This window comes from Panthera onca, chromosome B4, assembly GCF_046562875.1.
Source record: "Panthera onca isolate mPanOnc1 chromosome B4, mPanOnc1 haplotype 2, whole genome shotgun sequence".
NCBI lineage: Eukaryota > Metazoa > Chordata > Mammalia > Carnivora > Felidae > Panthera > Panthera onca.
In genome coordinates, this window is record NC_138345.1 from 73,455,367 (window position 1) to 73,481,627 (window position 26,261).

Genomic DNA, 26,261 nt, shown 5'->3' on the forward strand with positions numbered 1-26,261 from the left:
CTTCCTCTTTTTTTTTTTTTTTTTTGTTCAAATTGGATGAATTCTATTTATATTTACTCAGGTATGCTGATTCTATTCTCTATCTCCATTCTACTGAGCACACCCAACAAATTTTTCTTTATTTAAAAAGAATTTTTTTAAATGTTTATTCATTTTTGAGAGCTAGAAAGAGCATAAGGGGGGAGGGGCAGAGAGAGAGAAGGAGACGCAGAATCTGAATCAGGCTGTAGGCTCTGAGCTGTCAGCCCAGAGCCCGACACAGGCCTCGAACTCAGACTGCGAGATCATGACCTGAGCGGAAGTCAGACTCCCAACTGGCTGAGCCACCCAGGCGCCCCTGAATTTTTCTTTAAATTTCTGTTATATTTTTCCATTTGTAATTTCTAATTATTTTTATAGACTTCAGTTTTTTTGCTGGAATGTTCTATTTTTTTGTTTTAAGAGAATTTATGATTAACATTGAAGTATTTTTAGAATGGCTACTTTAAAATTCTTGTTAGGAGGGCTGCTCAGGTGGCTCAGTAGGTTAAGCGTCAGACTTTGGCTCAGGTCGTGATTTTGTGGTTCATGAGTTCCAGCCCCGCATTGGGCTCTGCACTGACAGCTCAGAGCCTGGAGCCTGCTTCAGGTTCTGTGTCTCCCTCTCTTTCTCTGCCCCTCCCCTGCTCATGCTCTGTCTTTCTGTCTCTCAAAAACAAACATTAAAAACAATTAAAAATTCTTGCTAGGTAATTTGAACATCTGATTCATCTCTGTGTTGGCATCAGTTCATTTTATTCAAGCTGTAATTTTCTTGGTTCTTGGTGTGGTGGGTGACTTTCAATTGTGTATCAAACATTCTATTAAAATCTTTTACTGTAGCAGGCAGCCACTCTGTTTAGATTTGACACACATGTCTTGACCTACTTTGTGGCTGTAGTGCTTATCAGTTTAGTTTTAAGAATCTTTGTTTTACTTGGTCTGCTTGGTTTACTGATCCCTGCTGGAGCCGCCTATAAGATGATAAAATGTGTTCTTTACAGTCACTAAGACTATGGTAATTTGTTATAGCAGCAAAAGGAATCTAATACAGAGTATGTGGGAGGTGTATGCATACATGTGTCTGTGTGGAGTGGGGAGTCAATGGGAGCAATCATTTTTTTGTCTGTGCTGTTCTGCTTCTCATCTTTTATCTGATAACTTCAGTGTGTCCTTTAGGATTCAACTGCCAGGATTAACAGGCATCTGATGCCAGAAATCAGAGTACTCTTCACTCCCCAAGCTTGACTTGGGTACTCCCCTTAGAGACTCCATGGGATCATATGTATGTACATACACACACACACACGTACACACACACACACATGTAATTAGTTTTACTTTTTTTTTCTTCTAAGATTTTATTTAAATTCAAGTTAGTTAACACATAGTATCGTGTTGGTTTCAGGAGTAGAACTTAGTGATTCATCCACCATATACAACACCCAGTGTGCATCGCAACAAGTGCCCTCCTTAATGCCCATCACCCACTTAGCCCATCCCCTCTACCCTCCAAACCCCTCAGTTTGTTCTCTATCATTAAGAGTCTCTTATGACGCGTTCCTCTGTTTTTACCTTATTTTATGTTTCCTTCCCTTCCCCTATGTTCATCTGTTTTGTTTTTTAAATTCCATAGGAGTGAAATCATGTGGTATTTTTCTGACTTATTTCGCTTAGCATAATATACTCTAGTTCCATCCAGTATTTTCGATTTTATATTATAACTGTCTGCATACATGGGCCCCTTCCTCTATAAGCTCCTTAAAGACCAGGACTACTCTGTATTCTTGTGCCTAGGACAGTATCTGGTGCACGGTCTTCACTGAATAAGGGTTTGTCCATTAAATTATTCAGCCTGAGTGGCAAGGTGGAGTGTTCCCCGGGAGCAGTTGACTTAACCTAACTCCCACTTTCAGGACCCAGCTGCAGAAATCATTGCTGCAGGGTATGCTTTGGAGCACTTGGAGGATCCCTTCCTTATGGCTGACAAGTATGTGCACTAGAGATATAAGGACTTTCTGATACTCCCAATGATTCTAAGCTAAGTCATCTTGGGAATTGCATTATGTAGAAATTACACCAACAGAAATGAAAAAACTGAAGCTCAGTAAAATTGAATGACTTTCCCAAACCATGGATCTGGGACTGAAATCCTGGCCTACTGGCTCTGCTGTACTGTTTTCTTTATGTCCTTCCCATGCCTCCCCTCTGGCGAGGGTCTGCCCCATCCTTTCTACTTGTGCTTCAGTCATCTGTGACTGTTCCCCCAATCGTGAATTGTATTCTCCAATTCTGCCTTTAGATTCAGCTGAAAACATAAAAATTGGCAGCATCTTTTAGTTATTTCCAGAAAATCTAAATTGACAAAAAAATGTTTCTCTGAGTTTTTCATAACTGTAAAAGGAATGGTCTCCGTAGAAAATTTAGAAAATAACAAATCTAGGTTGAAGAATAACCTCACTTATCTTGTTATCTATCATATCTACTCTTAACGCTTATGTCTATTTCCGTTTTCCTATTTCTGTTCTATTCCATGCATTTTTAATATGTAAAATTGGTATAATGAAGCATGCATTCTTTTTTTTTTCACTTTATACCATAGTTTCTCATTTTGTTGGTAATGATTCAAAAGCATTTTTAATGACTATGTCCTATTCCAGGCTGTGAAGCTACTAGAATTTATTAAATCATTCCACAATTTTGGACTTTTGGAGTGTTTCAAAAATGTATCCCATTATATGTTGAAAGAATACATTAGTAGACAGAAGTCAATTCACTTCTCTGATTTCTTCCTCAGAATAGTTTCTTAGAAGAGTTAGTGGATCAAAAAACATGAACATTATTGTATTTCCTAGTTTCCTGTTGCTGTAACAAATTGTCACAAACTTAGCAACTTAAAACAAGCCTCATTTTACTATCTGCTAGATCTGTGGGTCAGAAGTCTGGCTAGCTAGGCAGAGTTCTGTGCTTGGGGTCTCACAAACTTCAAATCAAAGCATTGGTGCCCTGGGCTTCTATTTGGAGACTCAGGAGAACCATTTTCTTGGCTCATTTAAGTTGTTGGCAGAATTCATTTCCTTATGTTTCCACATGGTCTCTTCTGTCTTTAAGCAGCAGTGGCAGTTTGAGGTCCCTCTCATGCTTTGAATCTTTCTGATTTCAGCTGAAGAAAGTTCTCTGATTTTAAGGGCTCATGGGATTAGATCTTTTGGGGTCTGTCTGCCCACTACAAACATCCTTAGGGATCTTTAAGCGTTGCCAGCATGCTTTCCAGATAAGCCAAGCCAGGATTTCTGCCACCAGCATTGAACGAGTGTTCAACTCCCTGCACTCACCAGCACAAAGGATTAATTTTCTTATTTTAGTAATGTGACAGACAAAACAATTATATTTGTGTTTTTACTTGTTTTTGACTCATAGGTCAAATGACTTACACTCATTCACCATTTTTCTTCTGTGATTTCATGTCCATTGCCCATTCTTCTATTAGATTCTTAGTTTCCTTTTTTTTTTTTTTAAGTTTATTTTGAGAGAGAGAGCATGGCAGAGGAACAGAGAGAAAGGGAGAGCGAGAAAATCCCAAGCAGGCTCTGCTCTGTCAGTGCGGAGACCAATGCTAGGCTCGAACTCATGAACCACGAGATCATGACCTGAGCTGAAACCAAGAGTCGGGGCACTTAGCTAACTAAGCCACCTGGGTGCCCATCCTTGTTTGTTTTTTTTTTTTTATGTATTCATACATTAAGGGTATATTGGTTTGTATTTGATACTGGCTGGTATTTTTTTTTTTTAATGTTGATTTATTTTTGAAAGAGAGCGCACAAGTGGGGAAGGACAGAGAGAGGGAGACAGAGCATCCAAAGAGGGCTCCGTGCTGACAGCAGCGAGCTTGATACGGGGCTGAAACTCACCAACTGTAAGATCATGACCTGAGCTGAAGTTGGTCACTTAACTGACTGAGCCACCCAGGCACCCCAGTAACTGGTGTTTTCTAAATTGCTCTTTAATGTACTACTGTATAGTCCCACGATCCATCATTGCCCTTGTAATTTCCTCCACTGTGTCTTACTTCCCTGGGCAGCTGTCAGGTCGTTCTTCCTAAAATGTCGCTGCTTAGGTTTTTGCCTTACTTACTGACTTTTTCCACTTTTGGTGTATGATGTGAAGGAAGGGTCTAAGCTAATTTTCTTTTTTCAATCAGTTTCTTCAATATGGTCTATTGGATAATTAGTACCCAATATTTTCTTGGGAAAAGACCATCACATGCCATAGAAGCAGACGCCCTGCGGACTGCTTCTGCACATGAAGTAATTTCTCCTGTTTCATCTGTATATGCCTATAACAAGGACTGAGAAAGCTAATGAACTTGATTACAAGTAGCCAGGAAGGGTTTTTGATGTCCTGGGTCTATCTCAGTAGTACTGGGTCTCCTAACCTAGAGTCAAAGTGACTTAGCAATTAGTCAATTATCTATTAAAAAAAACTACATTAGTATACATTCAATAAAGCTCACTAGAAGGCAAGAAAACAGATTATGCTCTGCCTGAAAAAGAGAAGAAGACCTCCTCTCCAGATTTGAAAATCTAAATGTTAATTATAACAATACCATCCTAACTAACTTTATTCTAGTAAGACAGGAATTATTCTAGTAAGCTATACAGACATGGCCCCAGAAAGATATAATTAAGATACCTTTAGGTAAATGAGTAGGCTTGTCCTAGACTGAGAAAATACATTGCCATCTGACAAAGGACATGTGTCCAGAATATATAAAGAACTGACAAATCCACAATAAAAAGACAAACAACTTAACTCTTAAAATGGCCAAAAGATTTGAGCAGGCACTTCACAAAAGGAAACATGAATGGCCAGTGAACACATGAAAAATTTCCAACACTAGTCAGCAAGGGAATGGAAATGAGATACCATTTCATGGGGCACCTGGGTGGCTCAGTCAGTTAAGGGTATGACTCTTGATTTCAGCTCAGGTCCTGATCTCATGGTTTGTGAGTTCGAGTCCTGTGTCAGGCTCTGTGCTACCAGCATGGAACTGCTTGGGATCCTCTCTCTCAAAAATAAATAAACTTAAAAAAATACAATTCCACACCCACTTGAAAGGCTACAAAATACAATGCCACAATGCCAAATGTGGGCAAGGCTGTAGAGCAACTGGGGCTTGTATATATTCTTGATGAAAATGAAAATGGTGGGAACACCTTGGAGAACTATTTGGAAGTTTCTTAGAAAGTCCAGCACTCAACTTAGCGTTTGACCTGATATCCCAGCAATTGTCCATTTCTACCCAATCTGCTGCACTCCCGTGTTGCTTTCCCTTCTCCAAACCTTCCATGTCTCTATTTTACTAATCTTCATATTTCTTTTATTCTTCTTCCATCACAAATGAATTCCTCCTGATCAACTATATAGAGACTCATTCTAGGAGATATGTATGTGATGACATAAATAAAAATGATTTAGGGGGTGCCTGGCTTCTCCAGTGGAAAGAGCATGTGGCTCTTGATCTCAGGATTGTGAGTTCAAGCCTTATGAGGAGTGTAGAGATTACTTAAATAAAAACTTAAAACAAACTTCAGGATTAGCTGTGTATTTTACCAAAATAAGATGGCAACTATGTTTTGACAGCTACAAATTTTAGTTATGTCAAGACTAACAATGAAAATGGAACATATACCAGTAGAAGACAATATTTAGACTTAAAAATTTTTTCTCATGTACAAATAATTTATAGCCTTCAACAGTAGAAAGAAAATCAAATCAGTCATTTGAAAAGTTCATTTATTATATACCAATATACACTTTCTGTAATAAAAAAAAGCCTCCCAGTACATTGAACCATCTTATAAATGAAATAAGAAAATAAAACTTTCATCTGTTTATAAATGGGGTTAAATTAACCAGTACAAGATACCATATGTAAGCCTGCCCTGCAGTCTATGTGAGCTCTAATCCTGAAAATTGCCATGAGAAAAAAATGGTGCTTTATTATTTGGCACTGTAGTATTGCTCTTGAATATCTGTATAATTACAGACGTTGATATTTTCAAGTTCGTAATTTCAAAGGTAAAGTATTCAGACTAATACAGATTGGATACTTCCCCAATTTTTGAATCAGTCTTCATCTTTATATTTAAATACATTCAGATTAAACCTTTAACACTCAGAAGGTACCTTTTTCCATTTTCTTATTTTGACACACTCTCTAGGTGACCGTTAATAGAAACCTATCTTGAAGATGCTATTTGGCAAGTATTTTCCGATAATAGTGACTCCAAAGTTATGATAGTGTCTAGTAATGCTCAGTTTCCATAACAAAGTGCACCATTTGACAGTATTATGCCTCTAGAAAATAATATATAAAACAAATGTACGTTTTCTTAAGGCACAATACAAAAAACCCTATTGAAATATGATTTAATATTATACTTAGCCGATACTTGTATTTCATACTTGGCTTGACTAAAATATAAAAATCTACAATAAGTGTTCTTCCTACCGATTTAGGGGGGGAGGAAGTGGCAAAGTCTAGAAATTCTGGGCAGCAAGTGCTAGTTTTTAAATCCATTTTATGTGAGCATGTTGTTGAAGGGAGCAAGAGTACCAGTTTGCATCTCTGTAGTGTTAGCACTTTTATGGAGAACCATTCAACATTGCATTAAATGGCAAATGAATGTCAGACTCCTGTGCAAGCTAAAATGAACTAAATCCTATTTTAGACATGCTTAGTTAGAAGAACAACTTTGGTACTGACAATTATTTGCAAACAAGGAACTTATTTTCTTGTAGATGATTGTTGTTTTTGTAAACATTGAAGAGCATTACTGAACTATATATAACTTAGGTTTCAAATTTAAAATATCCCCAATAGGCAGATACATACAAATGGATTTTTGAGTTTATCAACATAATTCCCTGCCCCCACCCTCAATAACATAAACGTTTTGACTGTGAAGAGAGAAAACTACACATGTAAAAAATAAAAATCAAATGTACCATACATCAAAATTCTGATGACTACAGAATAAGATTATATACATACACATATAGCAATCACAGTTTCCTGCACTGAATGTTTATCAAATAAAAATGTATCAAACAATACTGGGTAATGTAGCTCCACATGAATCGTGGTCTATCTAAAAATTATGAATGACAATGGAAGACGAGAGGGAGAGCATTGTTCAGTGACAAAAAAGCATGACAAGAGGACTAGGAATAATATTGAAGAACAAATGCTTCCAGAACAGGCAGTTGAGCAATAAGCATTATTTTTGTTGTTGCTCTGTAATTTAAAGCCCCTCTCTCTGTTTAGAAGATGTTTTAACATTTATACATAAAAAAAATTGAATGAAGAAGGCACTCCAATGTCCCAAACAGAAGAGGCGAAACATTCCTTTACTGTTGACAATAAGGTGTACTGGTGTCTGATCTTTCATGTATGTACCTTTCAGGGACAGTTGATAAGACATGTAGGCATACCTCGGAGATATTGCAGGTTGGGTTCCAGACAATCCCAGTAAAGCGAGTATTACAATAAAGCAAGTCAGATAGATTTTTTGGCTTCCCAGTGTCTATAAAAATTATGCTTATGCTATAGTGTACTAAGTGTGCAACAGTATTGTCTAAAAAAATGTACATACCTTAATTAAAAAATTGCTAAAAAGTGCTAACCATATCTGAGCTTTCAGCAAGTCTTAATCACTGATCATAGATCACCATAACAAATATAATAATGAAAAAGTTTGAAATACTATGAGAATTACCAAAATGTGACAGAGGCACAAAGTGAGCAAATGCTGTTGGAAAAATGATGCTCCACGCAAGGTTGTCACGCACCAATTTGTAAACAAACAAACAAACAAACAAACAAAAAAACCAACAGGAAAAAAAACCTGCAAAAAACCTCAGTGCTAAGCACAACAAAGCACAAGAAACGAGATATGCCTGTGTTTAATAAGATGTCTTTAACATTTACCAAAAATCTATTGAATGAAGAATTCATTAATTCAGTGTTACAAACAAAATGGGCAAATATTCCTTCACTGTTGACAATAAGATGTTCTAGCCGGCTGTCTGATCATTCATGTACCTTACGGGGACAGTTCCTAAGACATGGTTTTTGCCTCTGTTATTAAATAGACCTAGAGTATTTGGTGCTGGATTGGGGGAAGGCATTAAGCGGTGATAGCTTTGCCACCAGGGCATTTTTGTTGGATGTTCTGAGAATACAAGTATTTGGTAATTTGAGGGGAAGGGGAAAAGGTATTATCTGATGACCATTCCATGCAGCTACCCTTATTCTGCTTGTGCAACAGCAAAAATGCATCCTCTCACACTGTTTTAGGAAAACCTGGGTAGAAATGTGCACCGCAGGTTTTAAACCTATAAACAGCCATTCTTGACAAAAATGATGCTTTTTTTTCTTCCACAGGTGCCTGGTGATGTTACTATAAACATCTTTGGAATCTTCCTGTTATTTCCTATGAATAACATTCCAATCAATAGAACTCAAATGTCTTTTGCAGCATAATTTGCAACCATTTCCAATAGAAAAGGTATTTTTCTTTGGGTTAGTGATGCTTGGAATTTGGAGGGTTGTAAATCCAGTCAATTATAATGAGTGCCATGCTTCCAATCATGAAGATGATTCCAACCACAAGGAAAATTAAAGCCTGTAAATCAGAGAGCTTGTTAGGGAACACAGAAACCATATTTAGCACAGTTTGCTCTTAGAAATTGTTTACCCAAGACAGCAATCTGATTGGCATATTGAATTGTATTATTCTTATGGCTCAGATGTCTATGCCTAGCAGTTCAGTGAATTTAGAAGCCAAGTTGAGGAAAGAGGGTGAATACAGTGGAGAGATTTAATCTAAGTCTTCAAAATAGATAAATGGTTGATTTGTTACATCAAAATGATGGAATACTCTGTAATCATTAAAAAAAAAACAAGTGACAGAAAAAGATACAATGACATTGAATGTGCTCACAATCTTTTAGGTGAAGGGCATATTATAGTCTATAGGACAGGATTAAATTTACAAAGTAAACAGATAAAAACAAAAGCCTAATCTATGTTACATATTCCTTTAAAAACGTGTGTGTGTGTGTGTGTGTGTGTGTGTGTGTGTGTGTGTGTGTGTGTAAAACACTAGAAGGGGCCTTATATATTATCATCACTGGGATCAACCACCTCATTCAATCTATGAGGAAGCAACAGGTGAAGTTTTTCACTAGAAAGGATCCAGGGGACAATTTTACTCATTTTTACATCAAACTCAGAATGGGTCACAAACAGGATAAATAATTTGTCATGGTCACCCTTCTGTAAAAGTCCAAGCAAAATAGACTGGAGAGGCTAGGAATTCGGGGGCAGGGGTGGGGAGGAGATGTTGGGAGGAGCTTTGGATACCAAACTGTCCTGAAGTCCCTGAACAGTCCTGAGGAGTGAATGACTCTCAGGCAACATTCAGCATAACTTAGTAAGAGGCACTGTTTTTAAGCCTTAAATGGAAGATATACTTAAATATTATCAATGACTATTTGATAATTAGAAAAACAAGGGGAGCCTGGGTGGCTCAGTGGGCTGAGCATCTGACTTTGGCTCAGGTCATGATCTTGCAGTTTGTGGGTTTGACCCCTGTGTCGGGCTCTGTGCTGATAGCCTGCTTCAGATTGTGTGTCTCCCTCTCTCTCTGCCCCTTCCCTGCTGACACTCTGTCTCTGTCTCTGCCTCTCTCTCTCTCAAAAATAAACATTAAAGAAATAATTAGAAAAACAATTCATTCTGGCGTGTGTTTCTATAACATCATTTTGGAAAAGAAATATGCTCTCGCTTAATAAAATTAAATTTTATATCTAAATAGGTTAACTGGAAAACAATGGTTTTGTTCTGGATCTCAGTCCACTCCAAGGTACTATGGAGGGGGAAACCAGGCAGCATCTTTTCTTTTGGCCTTCCTAACCTAAAAAAATATGACTAAAATGTTTCAATTATTTCATAACACTGTCAGGGAGCCTCATTCCTTCCCACATAATTTCCTATGGATAGTGCTACAATCTTGGTGGTGGAAACTGGTATCCATATATGCCTGTGGGAAAACTCTTAGTGTTTGATGGGTAGAAAGGACTTAACACAAGATTCTTGATTTATGACGGGAAGAAATCCTGGAATCATCTCAGTACCAGAGATCTACCCTCCTTTCTCTCCACTAAAGTTCCAGCCCATCTCTGATTTTCAGTTCTTGGTCAATCTTTTTGAATTGTATATTTTCGGTTTACTCTCAGTTAAAGAGCAACTTATAACGGGGGAGATTGCAAGCCTTACTTACCCCAACCTTTTGTGGTGACCTAAGAGGTTCTTTCTTGACAAGTTTAAGGTAAAACACTGCTGGAAGTATGAAGATCAGCATAGTGGCAGAAGAAGCCCCTGAGGGGATAAACACAGGACAGGTCAATGTCTTACTCAGCAAGGCAGAGACTCAAGGTCATGCACTTTAAAAGTCTAATGCTACCCTAATCTTAGCACTGAAAGTACTATAAACTTGTCTTGGTTGCTTATTCAAATGTTTATCAAGAAAATTAAAATATACCTAACATCATAGTTGTATCCTAAGTACACATAACATATAGTAAACAAAAAAAAGGCTGACTTAAAAATTTATAGGAAACTGACAATAGAAACACATACTAAGGAAGCTGAACTCATCATACATCCTTCTTATCCACTTCCAACTTTTCAAGTTGCTGACACCTAATCCAAAAAAATGTTATATTGTATTTAAAATTTGAGTAATCCCTCAAATCAGCAGATGAAAACTATATTAACGGGCCACACAGTTAAGGAAATCTGCTTTACAAGACCAACCTTCTCCACCTCCAAAGATGGCCATCAGTGCTCAGCTGATACTGACAGACTCGAGAAAGCATCCTATAGGTAGACTGTGTCTTCCTTACTTTTTGATGCAGAGTTAAGACCTAAATTCAAATCCTGCAATAGTCCAAGATACAGGTATTCCCCACTTTGCAAAAGTTCATGTTATGTCATGTTATGCCACTTCACTTTTAGGAAGGACCTATGTTAGCACCTACCTTCCCTAACTGAAAGAAATCCAAAGAAGATTTCTGTCTTTATGGGGAAAAAAATTAAAAGGTGAAAGTTGCACCCAGAATTTGTTTTGCAGTGAACATTATGGAGGCAGCGCCCCCTGAGCAGCGAGAGAGGTGTCTCCAGGTCTCTTCCTTGGGAACTACACTCCATCTCAGCATTAAGATGCCATGGCTTTTGAACCGTTGTGAATATCTGTGTTTTAGGTCGATTTATTTTCTGGATTTGTTAGCAATATTGTGTCGTAAGTTATCAGAAGAGTCCAAGAGCGGTTATCTTTTGTGTCTAGGATGCTCAAAAATGCTTCCATATGAATGAATCGTAGTTTCTTCGTAGCTTTATGCCATCAAGGCTTACAAAAGATTTCATATAATGTTCTACTTTTGGATGGAGGGGAAGTGGGGAACTGTATATGACTTGACTTCTGTGGGGCTCCATTTCCATCAGAAAAGGCAGCTGGACTAGATGACCTATAAGGTAGCTTTTACTGTTGACATTTTCTGATCCTGTGATCAACTTCCAGAGTCACCTGGGAGGGAGGGGAGGTGACCAGGTGGCCTGGCTGGGCTCACAAGAATCCCATGAGTCAAAGATGGAGCAGGGATCCTTGACTTCCCCTCCACCAGCTCCCTGTCTGCCACTTAAGGAGGTATCCACTTGAGCTGATTAAATAAAAACCTTTCTCAAACTTACCTATGAATCCAAAGATGTATTTTATAGTTGGTACAAGGATGACCAGAACATTATTAAGTGCAAGAAGTATGGCTGCAATCAAGAAATGTCTTATCCAACTGAAGGGTCTTTTGGGAAACAAGAGTGTGGTCACTGATGTACGAATCTGCAACAAGAAAGTTCAAAGGCAAGGTTACTAATTTGTTTTTGATTTTCGTCTACTATTTCAAATATTCTTGTCACTCTAAAGCACTTTGTGTTTTTCCTTTTTCTCCCAGAAAAGATCTTGATGCTGATTTGTTTTTCAAAATTTCATTAATGTGGTAAAATATTCATAATGTTAACTATCTTAACTATTTTTAAGTGTACAGTTCAGTTATTAACTATGTTGATATTGGGGCACCTGAGCCCCGACTTCAGCTCAGGTCATGATCTCATAGCTTGTGGGTTTGAGCTCTGCATCAGGCTCTCTGCTGTCAGTGCAGAGCCCATTTTGGATCCTCTGTCTCCCTCTCTTTCTGCCCCTCCTCTGCTTGCACGCTCTCAAAACTAACCATTAAAGAAAAAAGGTATGTTGATATTGTTGTGCAGCCTTGATGCTGATATTTCTTTGAGATAGTTATTTTCCTTTTGCTCACTTTCTCAGCTTTCAGAATGTTTTCTTAAAAGTTATCTCAGAGAAAATAACAGGTAAGACAGAATTCAGGGACACAGTAAAACCCTTATTGATTTCTAAACATGTGTTGTCAAACAGGATTAAGTATTAAGGGCGAGCACTGAATTGATTTGCACTCCTTGTGATTTTTACACATCTGGGTTTTTTAAAAATTTGGCATCGTATTTAGCATATAATGCTTATTTTGCCACATAATGTTTTTTAAAATGATACTCTTTGTATTTCTTTTTGCCCTTGCCCTCCGTTCCCAATTACAGATTATAAATGCACACAAAATACAAAGAATAGGACCTGATAATTTTAGCATTCCTCAGAGTTTCTTGTTTGGTGTCTTGCACACAGCAGGCACTCAATACATGTTGAATTAAGTTGAACAGAATGAATCCCTTCCCACCCTTCGGGAGCCTTGACAGACTTCAGCCCTATTTCAACAGCTACAATAAGTAGGTGAAGGGTCAAGAGAGGCTCCATTTGTAGCAGTCTTTCAAGTTACTGTGCTATAACTGGATAATAAAAAAGATCCTTGTGGGTGGAGGGAATGCCCTGCATGTTTGAACAGCTTAACAAAGTAGAAAATGCTCTCATCTTTAGAATCTTTTAGAGGACACTTTTGACTCAGTGGCATTTTTCTATTGGCTTTTCAATAAGGGAACACTCCAGTTAAGCTCGGACTTCACATTTTTAGAAATGCTGGCATTGATTTTCCACTTAAAATTTTACTTCTGAAGTCTCTTACTGGTGGAGTGATGGGAACTCATGTAAAAGCAAAAATGTAAAATACATTTTTGAAACACATGTATGAACGATGAAAACTTTGAGCCGAATTGCTTGTAGTGTCTAATGTGGCATTCCTTTCATACTGGTCCACCAAAATTAAAGCCATCTGTTTAGGTTTCAAAAGCAATTTCATTTCCAGAATGGCAAACCAGATAGTCTCTGGAAATGGTTTAAGAGTGACTTTGTAAAGGATTTTAAAAATTGGATTAGTGAAAATTATGAAATTCGCTCTGAAAAGTAGGCTGAAGAAAGCAAATGCCTTGATTACATTTTCCCCAGCTGTCCATTAATTCTACATTATGATCCACACTCCATGCTTATTGGATATTGTCCAAACCAGTCTTATTAGGCTTCAACATAAACTTTCCATGGTACATCCTTATGGCTTAAAGATTTACTTGTCTGAAAGTGCGAAATTTACAGAATAAACAAGTAGAATACAGGTTATTTTCAGGCAGAGGACTTATATATGTGAGGTTTTTTTTGTTTGTTTTTTGTGTTTTTTGTTTTTGGTCTTTTGTTAAAGGAATACTCTATTCCATAAGCTGAGTTAGAGGTAAACCTCTAAGTGCAGGTCCCCTGAATGTGAATGTGGTTTCCTAAGGTCTCATGGCTCCCAGAAAGACTAAGGTTTGGCTTGGTGATGTAAGAGTACAGAAGATTTACAGGAATCATCATTGGAATAAATGGTGAAAGCTTGCTCCTCACAGCAAATAAAGAAAAACAAAATCCCAAACAGAACTGAAAGCATGTAGAATTGACAATGCATTCCTAGAAAGGATCATAGGGCAAGCAGGGAGATAGTAGGGGGCTGGTGGTGGTGGAAAAGAATAGAAGAAAACTTGCCGGTCATTCTATGTTAAAATGCTGCCTTGAGAGGTGAGCCTGGATCAATAGGTCCTGAACAGTTCTATTTACCTATGTCAGGACTGAGGCAATTCTGGCGTGTTACCCACAAAGCACTGCCTGCTGTTCCACTTATCTAAGTGCCTTTTCTCCACTGACACAAACTGATAAGAACCTGGAAATGTGGGTCAGATGCTGTGGGTGGGGAAGTCCTTAGCAACAGCCATGCCCTCTGACCCAGAAGGATTCCAGAAAGGTCCTTTGCAGCTCTAGAGAAAACATCTGTTATTTCCAGAGAGAGTATTCAGAATAGGAGGTGCTATGTTCTAATCTGGGGACCCACTGGGAGGCAGAGTAAAAAGTGGGAACCTTAGGTCTGAACTCTTAAAAAAAAATCAATCTTATTGTTTAGAAGCGAATCAGTTTCATTTTGTAAGACTGCTTAGGGTAGGAGTGTTGGAAATATCTGTGGACCACTACTCTATTCCAGTCCACAGCAACATTTGCCATATTTCTATGCCTATATCTGCATATGATTCAAAACAGATCTGATGGCAACATATGTGGGGAAAAATGATTTCACCATCACAGAATAAAAGAGAAGTAGCTAGAAAATCTGAGATGTGATTTTTTTTTTTTTTTTAAGGTATGGCAAATGGAATGTGAGTCTGTGTGTTCTTGATAAACTCCTTAGGATGATCTGGTTTTCTGTTTTTCATGTAATGGGTGAACTTTACTGCATAAAGGGGAGTACAAGCTGAAAACGGAATTAATAGTCTTTGGGAAGGAGGTGTAGTCCCATAATAGACTACTCTCCCATAAAACCCCCACCCCCAACAATAGAAACAAATGTTGAGCTACTAGTAAAAAAGTAATTCACTTCATTTATTCATCTGTTCAATAATCATTTCTGCACTCAATGTCTTTTATTATGGAAAAAACTAGCCTAACTGCAGAAAATAAGGTAATAGAGTAATCAAAGGAAAATCCATCTAGTCAACCAATAACAGCAACGCCCTTCCTTATTGTGTCTTCTTGGGCTCCTAAGAAAAAGAGCCTATTATCCTCTGTTGAAAGAAGTAGAATATACAATTATGCCTAAAATCGAGAGATTTTAATCCAGATTAGGTTTTGTTTGTTTTTGATTACTTGTATATGGGGATATCAAAGCAAAGTAAATAAACTTCTTATTGGTCAAGAGTTTCTTAATTCAAAAAAACTACCGGGGAACCCTGCTGTGCATGGCTCAGCGTTTGACATGTTGGAAATCATGGCTCTAAATCATAAGAAACAAACACATCACTAATAACTTCTCTCACTTTAGGGAGAAAGTGTCTGAAGGTAGTCTTGTGGGTTTGACTGGGACGAGGAGACTTTTTTGTCCTCCATGTTTACTTTTATGTTCTGCATCATACCCATGGACACTTAATTCATTTAGCCCAGCTCCTGACCCAAACTAAAGTTCATGGCAAATGTTGGCAGGGCGAACAGCTTATGCTATTGCTAGAAAAAGCAGTTTACACATCTCAAAAGGCAAGATTCATTTGGAGACCATTTTTCTGGGCGATTGTTGTCAAACTTCTCCTGCACCAGTCACTGTGCACATTCCTAACCTTTAAGACTTTTAAACCAGGAGATAAGGTGGACACCTACGCAGATTATCTCAATGTAATAATGTTCTAGGGTCAAAGACAGAATTATGTGCAGCATGTTTCGTAAATGCTAACGTTGGGTACAAATACTTAAGGATGAGTTATGTTTTGAAATTTTGGTTCCCATGATCCATTTTGATTCTAAGGGACATCTAATGGGAGACATTTCCAAACCACTACTGTTCCTGATGGTCAAATTTATATCCGTGCCCTGTCACAAGAGAAAGAACTTCTATGGGGAGATCTGGATTTTAAATGTCGAGGTAAAATGACCATCAGTGTGACTTCCACTTCCTTTATCTTGACCTTTATCTTGACCTCAGACATCAGTGTCCTTCTGTGAGCGGTGCATTAATCAACTGTGACTAACTGCATGACCACAGGCAAGTCCATTAATCTCCCAAGACCATGACCTCAAAGTGCTATATTTAGGGCTTATGAATAAAGCAATACAGAGCCACATAACAAATTTCTTCTATAAAATGCTTTGACTCGATAATGATGTGAATACCTACTGTGTGCCAAAAATTAGCTCTTTACACACAAAAAGGGCTTTCAACTTTGGTTCCTCAGAGACACTGTTTGCTTAGAAATTTTACCTTATGGTACACTTTCTGTCAATAGCTGTCTTCTGCCTCGTACCCATGATGGAGCTGATTTTAGGCTAACGCTGTATGCATGTCATCTGAAATACTTTCAGACATGTGTGAGGCAAAATATTATTTAGGAGTAAAATATTAGCCCTCATAGTAATAAGGATCTGATTTCATGCACTCATGAAAAAGGAATGTGTTAAAAAATATTTCAGCACACAAGCTGCATTTAAAGTGACCACAGTGTCATTATATGAGTAGTCCTTATATGCTGGGCCCTGTATGGAACATTCTGTACAGTATGGTGCTGGTTACTAGGTCGCTTATTTTCCCCCCTTAATGAATGAGTAAATTGAGTATTTATGAAAGGAGAAGAGCTGGCAGGAGAATGCGGACCTGTGTTTGTCCATAGGTGGTGGTTTTAACTCAGGCAGCCCAAATCTCTTCAACCAGCCCTGCTCTGTGATCCCAGGACAAGTGATGCCAAAGGCAAATGCCAAGAAGGGGTGATCGCAGTATGAGTCTAGTCGAGGGCATGTATCAGTGTTAGGGATAGTAGAAAAGATATACAGTGGAAAATATAGCTATTTTTCAAGAGATTTAGTTCTAGTAAGTAATTTACGTAATAAAATTCCCCTTCTCATTGGTCTTCAAGGAATCAGATTAAATAAGGCAACATTTGAATGTGACTGCAACAAAACTGTAGGGGAAATTTGAATACCTTCAGAACTGGTGAAAATGCAACAAATTGAAAAGTAATATAGTTTTTGCCTTTTAAGTTCCAGAAGTTCTATGAACTCCTACTCATTTCTGCTAACCCACAAGATAGAAACCCAAGATCTTCTTTTTGAATTGAAGTTTAACAAAAAACTTTGACCTCAATAAAGTTGGAAAATAAATAGAAATTTTGTGATTATATTTTTCCTCCTATATTTTAAAAGTGTTTAACATTTGAGGCGCCTGGGTGCCTCAGTCGGTTAAGCATCCGATCCTTGATATCGGCTCAGGTCACAATGTCATGGTTCATGAGATCGAGCCCCGCATTGGGCTCTGTGCTGGTAGCATGGAGCCTGCTTGGGATTCTCCCTCTCTCTCTCTCTCTCTCTCTCTCTCTCTTTCTCTCTCTCTCCCTCTCCCCCCAAATAAAGACTTTTTAAAAGGTGTTTAACATCAAAAAATATTTGTTGAATCTACGTATTAAATTGTCCATCTTAAATGGCTCCAAAATGCTGTGTGAAAATAACGTCTTCAGGCATTGCAAGTGCAAACTCACATAATTAAATCCATGTCAAATTGGAACATATCTAAGCTAGGAGATTAAGCAGGATTCTTCCATCAAAGCTTCAGGTACTTACTGGGAACAGGACAATGGGCACAGTTAGTGTCACTGCCACAAGGACTGCCAGGCGTACCATGAGGAGAGGGGTGTCAAATGTATATACTTTGCTATAAGCATGAAGTAATTCGTCTTCAACTTCTCCTACAAAGAAGAAGAGAATGGGTCCAGTTTGGTGTTTCCAAGTCAGTACTGATTACCAAAATCAACATTTTACAAAGGGAACACAGTACAACAGAAAAAAACACCCAGGTCTGGGAATCTAGACACCTGTTTTTATCCTATCTTTGAGCTTATTTATTATTTGTGTTGATCTTTCTTCAAATGGACAAGGGGGCCAATGAAGCTTATGAAGTTAAAGAAGCTAGAATAAAATTGTGAAGATGCCTCTCTGGCTCATTTGCTTCGTGATAAGTCTATCTCAGTTTGTACAGAAGCCTCACAAGAGACGGGAAGCTGAGGTGCTCTGGTTGAAGGGGATGAAAGGTCCAAGCCCCCACCAGCCTGTCCCTTACATCCTGCCCACTTCCCCCTCTATTCCCACCTGCTAAGTGAGCCTTGATGCAGCTTCTCTGAATCTAGTATGGAAACCTTATGACAAACGATTTTTAATATTTTTTCAAGTTCAGTAATTATGACTCTATCATGATACCAATACAGATACTTCCGGGGATTTTTCAAGCTTATCTTATGAAACTCATTAGAATCAGTATAAGTAACATTCAAGGATGAATTAGCATGATTTTAACAGGGTCTCCCAATGAATACTGATCTAAGATTAAGATGCCATGCTCCTGGAAAGCTTATTCACTCAGAATTCCAGACACAAATGACATGGAGATGCTTATAGAATCAGATGTAGTTGGATTTTTCTCCCTACGCCCCTCCAAATCAGATGAAACGGGGTAAAAATACCTTCAGTGGTATTGATCTAACTTTTATTAATTCACAACCAACAAGCAGTTAATGCCCAATCTAAAGTGAATGCTTGGTTAATAGCCAACTATTAGTCAAATAGAAAAAAAACCAAGTAAATGGTGCTCCCTCCCCAGTCTTTTCCTCCACAATTTGTCTAGTAATCAATTTAATTTAGTGAATCAGAAGAAAAAAACAACTAAAAAGTTAGAGAAGTTTAAACAAAAGGTTTATTTATGTTGATTACACTGATTAGTGGTAACAGGTCAATGTTTAAGTCCCTGAAATTTGTCTATTAGGGTATGCTTCAATGGAGTGCAATAACAATCCTACTTTGGTGTCCATTAAGATGCCATAGACAAATTGTTTTAGGCATAATCTAATGTGTCCATAGTAACTTTTTTTGTTTCTGGTAGTGCACTCCCAGATTGAGTGGAACTCTGTCATGTCGTCTTTTCTCAGGAAACTGTTCACTATAACAGAATAGAATGGGATAAGCCAGAAAATTTGCCTAATGCTCCAAGCCCCCAGATCCCACTTGACTGGTAAACAAGAAGCAGGTTCCAACTCAAGGACTTTGCACTTTCCCTACCATTTGCTTAGTAGTTATTTATTCCACCAAGAAAGCTTTACAACATACGATTGGATTCACTGTGATTGCTTCTAGCATGAGATGGCCTAAGAAGTGTAAGTCAAGGAAATATAATCTATCCCGTAAGGAAAATAATGTAGATTTGAGGGCTGGTTTTTCATAAAACATGTATGAATTCACAAATTGTTGTAACTTGTTAGCTAGACTGGTTCAGGTCCCATTTTCTTAGGTCAAGTGACAAGGCTAAAATAGCATGTTAGTTGACTACATGGACTATAGATCATGCTGCTTATAGAGGGTAATTAAAAGAATTATACCTACCCGGGTTAATGATCAGTCCAACTAGGATTTGCACAAAGAGAATGACTTTGACAGAGTGACCTACCATAGAAGGTTAGGTAACCAAAGAGGGCAGCAAGCAGGTACATGATGAGCATTCCCGTGATGGAAATATTTGACACTGTTTGCATCTTCCTCCGGGACCGACTGAAATGAAAAAAAAAAAAAAGCTCAGTGTTTTTTTTTTTTTATCATTTTTTTAGTAAAAAAATGTCTAAAATAGTGAAAGAATGTGTCTGTGTACTATTATAAAACCACATATCTCATACAGAAACATAGCTTCTTTAAACTTGTCCTAGAGAGCTGTGGGGGATTTGTTTCCATTTTTCTTAACTACTACTCTGTCAGTCTTAGAGACAACTATTTTCCTAGAAGAAGACTGGTTTATTTTGTGTTGATAAATATACTTGTCTACTGAGTACGCAAGAATGTAATTAACACAAAGATCAAACTGTCTGCTAATGTAGGAAGCTTTCATACTTCATAGTGAGATGGGATTCATATTTCATGTGGGAGGACACAAACCTACTAGAATCAGCAAAGCACAACTTGCATGAGTCCAGACCACAAGAGAGCCTAGAAGTGTCTGGAAACCATTCTGGAGGGCACCCAGCTGCTTAAAGTCAATTGCCGGGCTTCTGGAGTAACTGCTATCACTTCTTGGTCTTCGGTTAAGGTCAAGTGTAGAGTAAATGCCGCATGTGATTTTCCAAGTAAAGCAAAAATAATTGAAAGTGTTCCCCAAATTTTTTATAAGTTAAATCAGAATTTGTGAAGCAATTATTGCTATGTACTGAGAATAAAGAGTGAGGTTACTGATACCCGGATTAAATAAAGTGAGAATTACTATAGGCCACCTTTCTCTAAAGGTAAAGGGGAAAGCAGTGCTAGAGGGCTCAGACACACTACATACCTAAGTAGATGTCAACAGCCTCAAAGGGAAAAGACTACAAACGAATCCTAGAATTTCAGCTAGAAGAAACAAGATTGTCTAGCCATTGTCTCCATTGTACAGATAAGACAATGAAGGCCAGGTTTTGGCACATCCCTGTGGTGAATGTCTTCTAGACAAGGGTTAAAGACAGAGCACAAGTGACATCAATGGCTTAGCGAGGTCACCTTAGCCATAATTTTTGGTCTTCATGGGTGCGGTCATTTATAGCTGAGGTGACATCATTCCTAGCAAATTTCAAATTCAAATTTCTCATTCCTGCCAAAATTCTTCTAGCCATTGGCTCTTCCTCCCCCTGACCTAAATTCCTCTTGTGGACCATTAGGATGAAGAAATGGGAGAGAAGGAAGCAGATACGGTAGTGTAGGGAGGGGGCTAATTCATACCTTTTTGGTTAAAATACATTACTGATGAGTGGTATGTACCACAAACCTTCTCTGAAGAGAAAGCCATTAACCATGCTTTTGTATAAAGCACCTCTGAACATATGAGCACATTTTCAAAACAAGTTAGAATGTTAAAATGATGGCTGCCTTACTCTTTAAGTTCACTGTATATGGGAAGGACCTCAGGGTGGCACACAAAAGCAAATGCTAGGATGGGAATTGCGTAGGCCGTCTGAAAAACAAAGACAACAACGCATGTGTAGCTTTTCAACACAGATGGCAATCCCAAGCCATCTCAGCTTATAAAATGAAGACCCAGCCATTTTGGTAGGCTCATCACTTACCCGGGAGTTGAACACAAAGTATTTGGGTTGACACTTGTCATCACTGTGTGCTTCATACTCTACTCCACTGCCATGAAGAGAGCCCTTGGCCTGGTTCTCATCTAGCCCTGCAGGATTTTGGTGGGTGTAATCCATCATGAAGTTCACGCCATTAATCTCAGAGTTGTTAGGCAATATTACCATGTGCACTGGAAGTGTATTGTTGAATGTCAGATTTCCAACATTGTGATCCAGAACAGGCAGAGGGCAGGGTATTTGGAATTTCTTGTAAATCACCTAGGCCCAGCCATTAAAAAAAAAATCAGCTTTTTGAGGAGAACAGGGAAACAAAAATCCATTTATATAGGTTATGGGGTAGTGGTGAGGGGCCTCTGCTGAAGATTCCCTTTAGGCTAATAGACAATGGAGACTCTCTAGCCTCTGCTCTAAGGAAAGAGTTGTGTCCCTGAGAATCAATAGGACAGTATTTTGCATGAATCTCTTCTAAGAATCATCCATATTCTTCTGTGATAAAGATGATCATTTCCTTGCTATATTTCATATCTTTTATTTCTTCAAATTAATATGGATTATCAAAAAATTTCCCATCTTCTTTTGCCTTTTTTGGGGAAATGCTATATACATTTTGGCATCCAGGATATTACAAAAGTTTCCCTTTTTGGCAGGGAGTGGGGGCAATGGGGAGAAGGATCTCTTCTTTAATTCCACTGGGATTACCCTCTTTTCATGGGTGGAATGTGTGGGAGAAAATGGCTGACTGATGTAGACATGAATAATTCTATAGCTCACTGATTTCTGGGACTCTTCACGTCTTCCTCCACCTTTCTAAATACTAGATCATTGTCATGTTACTGCTTGAAGGGTTCCTTTTGTCCAAATATATATCCAGTGTGCTTAGAACATACTATTAGCAATGGCCTTGACATTCTAACTCAACTATTTTTAAAATCATGACTGTTCTTTTCTCATTCCAAATTAGAATATAAGAAAATGGCTTGTGATGCAAGAAGTATTTCATGCTAGTGAATTGCTTGAACAAAAATGAGGACACTAATTCAGGGACTATGTGTCTCATGCTCACCAACCTACAAGGATCATGTCAATAAATCACTTACCACACTGACAAAAAACACCATGCAGGTAAGAGAAAATCCACTGGTGTAACCAAGGTAACCTAAAAGTTAGCAGAGAAATTCTGTAAGGTGAATACAGTATCTACAATTGACTTACCTATTGGAATAGGAAATGAAAATAAAAACGAAAGATGACTTTACCTAAATTTTTAAGAAGAGAAAGTGGAAGAATGATTCCAACAGACACAAATATGACGAGGTAGTTGCCATTGAGGTACCATTCTCTACAAGGGAAAGAGCGTCAAGAATGTTAGGAGCAGAAAAGACCAAGTAGAATCAGCCAAAGGATGTTGTAGAGAGAACATAAGACATACCCAGTATTTTCTTCAAGTCCCATGAATGCTCTGATTACTTCAGGTAGCTCATATTTAATGATAAAGAGGTAGCTTGACATTGCTAAAATGGAAAACGTGACAGCTTAGTGGTGCACATAGCACTAAAGTCACAGGCAAGTTGTGAGAAGTCCTGGCCTTTGGGACATTCAGTCTTCCCGTCAGATGTGCATCTGATCCCCTGAACAGAAAGAAAAGCCACCCAGTATATCTTGTACTGCTTCCACGTTCTTTTCAAAAACAGGTATTTGGCCCTCTGGCTCTTACACATGGACCTTTGCTGACAGTATCAATGCTGATTCTGTTTTTAATCCAGCTCTGAGGTTTTTAGTAAAGTTGTTCCATCAGTTAGACGTCATGATGGCCTGTACTAAGTGTGCCTGTTTTTGTGTCCATCATTTGGGCAGGGGCCTGGCAACAACAGGCATCAGCCAGAGGAGAGAGGGCAGAACTGTAGGGCGGTGCTGTGTAGATTATATGTCACTCTGGCTTCCCCGGGTGGGTGCTAGTCTAGTCCTCTGTAACCTCCCTGATGGGCACCCAAAGCCTCAGACCACTAATTGTCTAAACTGGAGGCTGACTGGATTGATAAAAGAATGAAAGAGATGATAGCTTTCCCACTTTTGTCAGTGAATTTTCTCTTCTCTATATCCAAGTCTCTTCTTGACCAAATAAGAAATTATACCAAGTGGCAAAAGCTCTTGAGCATCTTGACAAATGATCCACGTGTGATCATGTACTGTTCTGAAAATCTGATATAATCTATAAACCCTCTCCCTGGAAAAAGATGTATGTATACATATGCATAACATATAATCTTGCCAAAAGTTATAGGGATTTATGCAACATCTTTTCTAAGTCCATCCACTCCGTGAAGTAGAATGCTAATTTGACACATGGTCCAGTAAATTAAAAATAAACTACATTTTGGGGCACCTGGGTGGCTCAGTCCGTTAAGCATCTATCTGGCTTCTGCTCAGGTCATGATCTCATGGTTCATGGTTCGAGCCCCACATCCAGCTCTGTGCTGACAGCTCAGAGCCTGGAGCCTGCTTCTGATTCTGTGTCTGCCTCTATCTCTGCCCCTCCCCTGCTCACACTCTGTCTCGCTTTCAAAAGTAAATAAACATTGAAAGCATTTAAAAATAAAAATACATTTTATTAACTTAAAAATAAAACTGACGGGTTTTGCATTGCTAAAAAAAAAAAGTGTGTTCTCCATCTTTCTGGTGAAGTTTTGCTCACAGATACGTAAAGCAGATTTCTAGTTTGCAAATTGTGCTATTAGTAGTTTCAAAATACTTAACCTCGAACAAGTAATAATGGTGATAATAACTCCCTGTGTTGTTTAGTACTGCACTTCACTCCATTTGATCAGCTGAAAAGCCTTGTAAATCAGCAAGATGTATGTTATCTTCATTCCACAGCTGAGGCCATAAAGGTTTGAAAGCTTAGATGACATACCCAAGATCACACAGATTGAAAACGACAGACCACATCCAAAATAGAAGATCCCTGATCCCCAGGCCAGTGTTTCTCCTCTATTGTGAAGTGAAATGATTTTTATAATACCTGATGTGTCTTCTGTAAATATTATTTGGTTAATCTTTACAAAGACCTTGGCTAAAGCTAAATCTTACGGTGCGTAAACAGAGGAGATATTTCTGATTAACTGGCTCAGTGAGGTACCATTCAATTTTAGAGCTATTAATTGCTGACTTTCAGTGATGTCACCACTGTTAATGTGTTTGGTCTTCGAAAATTTAGAATGATCCAGACCTGTCTGGGTAATGTCAACATTATTCTGCTAATGTTGAAACATCTGTGGTAAATGTTAATTTTTCAGGGGATTGAGAAAGTTAAATGTTCTAAATGTGGAGTTGCTAAATACAGAAATACAAGTGATTTCCCTTAGGCTAAAATAACTACTAATCACACAGAGTAACCAAAGTGAGAGCATTTTCAGGAATGGTATATGAAATTTTGTGTTAGCGCCTTAAAGCCATACTTCCTTCATGTGTGTGCATCTTGAGAGGCCATTTTATAGTTTATTCCATTACTTAGTAGTTACACTTTGAGCCACAGATGTTGTGGTTGTCCCCCAGCCCTTGGGGTTTAGGGCCAGATATGTGTCAGGGTATTTCAGTTATTCAAACAAATAAGTTAGATCAGCTATGAGGTGATACTATGAAATGCTTGATGTTTTAAGCCTTGAAAAGGCTAAAAATTTGAACCAAATGTAAAGCGGTCTATTTGGTGGGGATGGGGAGCTTCTATGCTTGTGGCCCAAACCCAGTAAAATGAATGAAACAATCCTGGAATTCCTGCCAAATTCTACCCGGAGCTGTGATCTTAATACATACAAATATGAAAAGAAATAAATACAAATCATGAAGGTATGCCTGGATTTTATTTATCTGCTTACTGACTGTCCTTTAGCAGGAGCAGTTAGAATTGGATAAAGGTTACTAAAGGAATTGCTGAATTTGGGAAATCCTAGATAACTCCAGTGACTTTATTATTTTTCTTTTAATGAAGAAAACATTTTAATGTTTATTTTTAAGAGAGAGACAGAGTGCAAGCAGGGGAGGGACAGATAGGGAGACACAGAATCTGAAGCAGGCTCCAGGCTCCAAGGTGTCAGCACAGAGCCCGATAAGGAGCTTGAACTCAGGCTTAACCAACTAAGCCACCCAGGCGCCCCTCCAGTGATTTTATTAAGAAGGGTTACCTCCTTGCAAGATTGCTGTGCAAATTTATTTATTGTAGCAATTGTTTGGATGGTTTCCAGTTTTTCACTATTACAATGTCAATAAGGGATTCAGTAAACCAATTATGGTACATTTGTACAATGGAAAATTCAAAGCCATTAAAAAGAATATGCAAATACATTCAAGGCATATTGTCAGGTAAAGAAAAAAGGAAGCTGCAAATCCGTATTATAAGATGATCCAATTTTAACAGTAACAATATACTTATTAAATTTTGCATAGAGAAATTATTGAAGTAGTTATTTCTAAGGGTGACTTATATAAACATCTCTTTATAATTTACATATATCTTTATAATCTACATAAATTTATGTATTTATGTCATGTTCCAGTTTTTCACAGTTAGTATGTATTTGTCTTATAATTATGCCCATTTAAAAAAAAATCAGGAGGGCTCCAGGACATTGAATCTGAGAACTGGGGAGGAAAGGATGTACTGAACCCTCATTATGTGCCATATGTTGTCTGATTTCATCCTCAAAATGACCTTGTGAGATGGAATAATACTCCCATTCTCATAGATGGACAAATTAGACTCACTGGAGTAAAGTCACAGTGGCAGAAACAGACTCACATTTGAGTGCATCAGACTCTAAAAGCCTATTCTCTACTCAATGGTTTAAAAATATTTTTTAAAAACAATAACATATCAGATATATATAAATAGGGGTGCAAGGGAGCCCAGGGGAACTAGTATCTAATAATCTGGAGAAGTCATGGGAGCAAACAGAACGAGTGTGTGTGTGTGTGTGTGTGTGTGTGTGTGTGTGTGTGTGTGTTAGGGTGGCAGGCCTACAAAAGT

General features: G+C 38.2%; 1 protein-coding gene across 3 annotated transcripts in view; it reads right to left on the minus strand.

Moving 5' to 3' along the window:
* Nucleotides 1–8,256: 8,256 nt before the first annotated feature.
* SLC38A4 (solute carrier family 38 member 4) overlaps nucleotides 8,257–26,261 on the minus strand; it is a 68,666-nt gene continuing 50,661 nt past the window's right edge. For all 3 annotated transcript variants that reach the window (XM_060657857.3, XM_060657856.3, XM_078449925.2), the window contains exons 7-16: nucleotides 22,671–22,752; nucleotides 22,498–22,580; nucleotides 22,339–22,397; nucleotides 21,224–21,499; nucleotides 21,032–21,111; nucleotides 19,588–19,688; nucleotides 17,715–17,839; nucleotides 11,837–11,981; nucleotides 10,368–10,465; nucleotides 8,257–8,708 (exon numbers count right to left, since the gene is read on the minus strand). In XM_060657857.3, the coding sequence (XP_060513840.1) occupies nucleotides 8,607–8,708; nucleotides 10,368–10,465; nucleotides 11,837–11,981; nucleotides 17,715–17,839; nucleotides 19,588–19,688; nucleotides 21,032–21,111; nucleotides 21,224–21,499; nucleotides 22,339–22,397; nucleotides 22,498–22,580; nucleotides 22,671–22,752 (1,151 nt within the window). In that variant the 3' untranslated portion in view covers nucleotides 8,257–8,606. The remainder of the gene's footprint in view (nucleotides 8,709–10,367; nucleotides 10,466–11,836; nucleotides 11,982–17,714; nucleotides 17,840–19,587; nucleotides 19,689–21,031; nucleotides 21,112–21,223; nucleotides 21,500–22,338; nucleotides 22,398–22,497; nucleotides 22,581–22,670; nucleotides 22,753–26,261) is intronic.